This window comes from Humulus lupulus, chromosome 5, assembly GCF_963169125.1.
Source record: "Humulus lupulus chromosome 5, drHumLupu1.1, whole genome shotgun sequence".
In the NCBI taxonomy this organism is placed as follows: Eukaryota; Viridiplantae; Streptophyta; class Magnoliopsida; order Rosales; family Cannabaceae; genus Humulus; species Humulus lupulus.
Genome location: NC_084797.1, coordinates 80506235 through 80511230, shown reverse-complemented (window position 1 = coordinate 80511230; position 4996 = coordinate 80506235). Strand labels below are relative to the sequence as shown.

The window sequence follows — 4996 nt, the reverse complement described above, 5'->3', positions numbered from 1 at the left end:
GAGCAGTAATGTTCAAACAGGTTATGGTCAAGGAAAGTGACCAAGGACCTAAAGCTCCTCAATCACTTGGGGGGCATATAAGGCATCTAGTAAGCAAAGCATATTGAATGGTATGTAAGCACATGAGCAAAATAAGTGAAAGCATGCTGGGGTACTTAGAGTATTTTTCAAATTTTTTTATTTTGTTAAATCAAACCAAAGTACTATGCTAGGTTTTGTCATGCGAACAAATGTTATGATAAAATGAAAATATTATAATATCAAGAGGAATTCCTTTACACCGTGAGCCGTGGCTGCTCAAATGTAATTGTTTGTTAAAAGTAAAGGTTGCCCATGGAATAATAAAAATTAATAATTAAAACAGTAATTGTTTTTACATCAAGACCTGTAGGTCGTTTATTCAAAAAGATCATAATAACAAGAAAAATATAAAAGGATATGGGGCTGGAGGATCTTGAGGAGCGTGCTGTTCGACAGTGGCGCCAGCTTCATTGTCTGTGTCGTTGATCCCCGTTGCCAGAGAAATCTCTGGAGAAGCAGGAATTTTAGCCCTTTCTTCTTCCTCCAGGTGAATGGTGCACTGGGACATTAGAGTCCGTCTCAAACGCTCAGACAGATAGCTGAAGTCGACCTTCTGGTTGTGCTTCCAAAAGTCGTAGAAGCAAAGATGGGTGGCTTCCTTGTACTTCTCCAAGTTTTTGGCATCAGTTTCCTCAAACTCCTTCATGCGCCTTTCCATCTCCTCCATCTCCTACCTGCTTGCAATCATATCGAGTCAAGCTATTTGGATTGTTGGTAATTGAGATTGGCACTCTCCCTGAATTTTTCTTTATCTTCCTTGGCTTTGTTTAGGGCGGCCTGGTTTTCCAACAGCTCCTCGGTTAGCGTGGCTTTCTGCTCAAGCAGTCCATCATTTAGCTTGTTCAGCTCTGTGTTTTTCTCAAGCAGTTCACCGTTCTGCTTGGCTAGTTCAGTGTTCTTCTCGAGCAAGTCAGCATTCTTTCCCTCCAGCGCCTTCATTGCCTCAGCAAGCCTAGTGTCAAAGTTTTTGGTTTGGGAGACCATTGCACCCCCACGAAGCCAGCCAACAGTCATGGTCAGCAATCCCTGCGACCAGATGAAAAGAATAAGGCGACGACATAAAATTAAAAGTAAATTACTCAACAATAGAAAGCAACTCACACTGACTATCTCATTCAGCCCCCGATTTAGTATTTGGTCGGTCTCCATGGAGATGGTACCATCGATGGCCTCTTGACTGGGTTTGTGTTTGGAGAGTTTGTATATTCTCTCCCTGGCCGAGTTGACCACGGTGCTAGACAGAGAGCCTTCGGGCTGAGTGCGATGTGGTTGGTTGGAAGGCGTTGGAGGAGTGGAATGCTGATTGACCGGTGGCGTTGAGGCCTGCTGGTCGAGTGGAGATGGAGGTGGCGTGGGATCCTTCGAAGGAACAGCGGCTAAAGGACCCTCATTTTTGGCCTTCTTTGAGGCCGTTTTACTGCTCTCTCCCCGAGTCCTCTTGCTATCTTTCTTCCTGCCTGAGGAGGCAGCAGCAACCTTGTAATGTTCAAACACGTCTTCAAACGACATATCTACACAAAAGGAAACAATACGAGTAGTGAGACAAGATATATAGGTGGAACTAAAAAAGAAAGTAAGGAGATTATAAGTAAAGTACCCGTGCTACAACTACTGGTCACTACATTACTTACTGAACTAATTTTACCTTCACTTACTGCCTGGAAGAAATCTAAATTTAAGTTTGGAGTATACTTAAAGTTGTCATCCCCATCAAATAAGTGACAGGAAATTGGCAAGCTATCTAAGAATGAAAAAACAGTACCGTTCTCATCTGAGGACTCGTCGATGGGAGCAGAGGGTTCAGTGGCTTTCTTTTTTCCCTTTCCCATTGGGGCAGCGGGAGCAACAGCTCACGGGGTGCTGGAGGGCTCCTTGATAGTCACTCCAGTCGTCCTCCTCCTTTGAGGTTGCGATACATCTGGGTGCTGCTCGGGAATCTCCTCGCTAGTGGCACTTCCCGCTGTTGACTCCCTCACATCCTAGTGAGGTGCCAAAAGTCCGACCAACCTTAAGTTAGTCTCTATGACCAACTACTTGACGCTCTTCTCTACGTCAGTCATGCTGGCCAAGAATGCTGATCTGACTTCCATGTCTGGAGTGGGAGCCGGTCGCAGCTACGGGCCTGGAATGCACTAAATCTCTAAGGAAAATACAGGAAGAATTAAAGGAAAATAAACGACCAAGGGAGTAAAAATATTACCTCCTTGGGTGAAGGCCAGGTTGTTGGCAACCATGCTTGTAGTCAGAAAGTACTCTAGATGGTACTTCCCCATCACGCAGGAAAGTGTGGGATGTTTCCTGGTGACAGAAGTGGAAGAACCCCGTGTTTTCTTGATTGAGGTTGGACTTTAGGTCGAATAGATAGTTGACCGCGTGTGGTGTGGGGAGAGGCCATTTCTTATGGCTATAAAGGATATAGAGCACAGAGAGCAAGCTATACCCATTTGGGGTTATTTGGAAAGGAGCGACCCCAAAGTAGTTGGCCACTCCTTGGAAAAAAGGATGGATAGACAGGATCGCTCCTGCCTCGATGTGATACCTTGACCAGGCGCTAAAGGTGCCTCCAGACAGATTTGCCCGTTGGTCTTTGGTAGGTTGGACTAGGGTCACCCCAGGAAGTCCGTACTTCTTAATGTAATTTGCAATCATCCTAACCGTTACTCGGCTAGGAGGGGAAACGTACCATTCAACGTCTGGTCGAATGGCATTTTGGAGTTGGGCTTGAGTTTGGATAGCAGGGTGTTTTCTTCGCGACCAATGGTCGAAGGAGTTTCAGCCCGAGGAACAGGCTGATTTAAAGGGGAAGTGGATGGCTTCTTTTTTTGGGCCTTGGATTTTACTCGACCCATATTTTGAAAAGGGGTCGATGAAGTGTTTGGGGTGACGCAAGAAAAGGGAATTTCTGGTATCAACAGCAATGGTTGCTCCTCGTCCTCAAGCAGTTGGGCCAGCAAGTCGTTGTCGATAGGTCTCTTACGTCCCCACGGATCTTGCGTGAAAATTTGCGAACAGAGAAGGGGGAGATGAGAATTTAAAGCCTAAATCTTTGTGTTTAAAAGTTGGAATAACGCTGCTCGTGTATAAAAGTTAAGCTTTCATACAACCAACAACATTCTGATAAAAAACACTGTATCTCAAGCGAACAGTGTGGAAAATAGATTAAAAAGCAAAAGTGGAAAGATTTTTAGGAAAAGCTTTTTCGACTCTGAAAAAATCGAATTTTTACTTCGATTTTACGCCCTAAATCTACAATCTCAACTACCAAACTGACTCCTATCACCTATAAAACATTATTTCACTAGCCTATCAAACATCGGTCAGTATGCCCACTTACCCCAAAACAGTTTCAGCCAAGAGCATTCAAAAGCTCAGAGACAAAACAGATATAAGATGGTTTTGCATGGCATCTCAAATGACTGAAAGATTCGGGAAACTTACTTGGATGAAAGTTAAAGTATGAACACGAACGTTTTGAACGTCTGAGCAAAGTTCCTTAGATCATCGATGAAATCTTCTGGGTTTTCTGGGCTCTATAGGTCGAAGTTCTTTAAAGTTCTTGAAGAAGAGAAGGCGAGTGAAAGGTAAAAAGTAAAAATGTGATTTTGGAGTATTATTTATAGTGATCGTGGCGCTATAAAAGAGGTAATCATGGAATTACTTTTTTTAAAGTATGGGGAAGTGCAATAGTCGTCAGACAAATTTTTGGGAAACTGAAAAGACTTGATTGGACATGATTGGTTACCTTTTTCGAGAAGGCATGGGCGGCTCTGACAGATTTGGTGGGGTAAGCGAAAGGTCGATTTCTTAAGTTTACTTTATGCTGGTCGCATTAAAATAAACTTGGGGGGCAAATGTTAACTGAAAAATGGCTACTGATGATGTGGCAAGGATTTCTCACACGTGGTTGACACGTGGAAAAGTCAAAATAAGGAGGTGTTGTTCGATTATCGACCAGCTACCCGTTGCTTCATCAAACCACACGATTGGATGCGACCAGGCTGGTCGTATGCTTCAGTTTATTTCCTTAAAAGATTGTAATCTTATAATTACTACGTTGATTATTTCATCTTTATTGCCTTGATACACGGATATTAAGGATACTTAAGGCCCACTGGCCCATGTAACCCCCCTTGAGCCTCTAAATAGGCATGAGAGAGCTCAAGGAGGGGACTTTGGACATTTGAATCTTTTCCTGAATACTGAGAGAAAGAAGATACAATGCGGTTATCCATCATCTTGTTGTAATTCTCCCAAGGTTTGTGAAACTCAAGACCCTAGTTCTTTGATCACGGCATTGGGATTCAATATTAATAATAGCACTAAGTGGACGTAGGTCATTACCATTCTTTGGGGCCGAACCACTATAAATCGTCTATGTCTATTCTTTACCATTAGATTACATTCTTGATTATTATCTTATTTCTTGTCATATTTTTGACTCCATGTCGTTGGCCAAATCGAGGGTCAACACCAAGCATCAATGAATCCAAGAGACAGTTGAGGTTGGAATGATTTGTGAAGAACCAACCTGGATGACTCCCATAGTTGAATACCTCACAATTGCAAAACTGCTAGAAGATCGAAAGAATGCACGAAAGTTGTTGTATCAGATCCTACAGTATGTTATGGTCGACTTAATTCTCTATAGGCGAGGTCATTCTTTACCCCTCCAAAAGTGCATTTTACTTGATGAAACGCAAACTGTCCTCCGAGAAATCCACGAAGGATTTTGTGGAGACCACGCCAAAGGGGGGGACTTGGCTCTAAAGATACTAAGGCAGGGCTATTACTGGCCCATGCTGAAAAAGGACTCGGCCTGATATGTCCTTAAGAGTGACAAATGCCAACGTTTTGCCACCATTGCTTGAGCTGCGCCCATGGAGTTAACCATGATCTACTTACAGTGACCATTTTT

The 4996-nt window shown here is 43.3% G+C and overlaps 1 protein-coding gene across 1 annotated transcript; it reads right to left on the bottom strand.

The window, feature by feature from the left end:
• Positions 1-780: 780 nt before the first annotated feature.
• Positions 781-1910, bottom strand: LOC133779252 (uncharacterized). Its single transcript, XM_062219236.1, has 3 exons — positions 1844-1910; positions 1189-1592; positions 781-1107 (listed from the first exon to the last, which is right to left on the bottom strand). The coding sequence occupies exons 1-3, from the start codon at positions 1908-1910 to the stop codon at positions 781-783; spliced, it is 798 nt and encodes a 265-aa protein (XP_062075220.1).
• Between the last annotated feature and the right edge of the window lie 3086 nt (positions 1911-4996).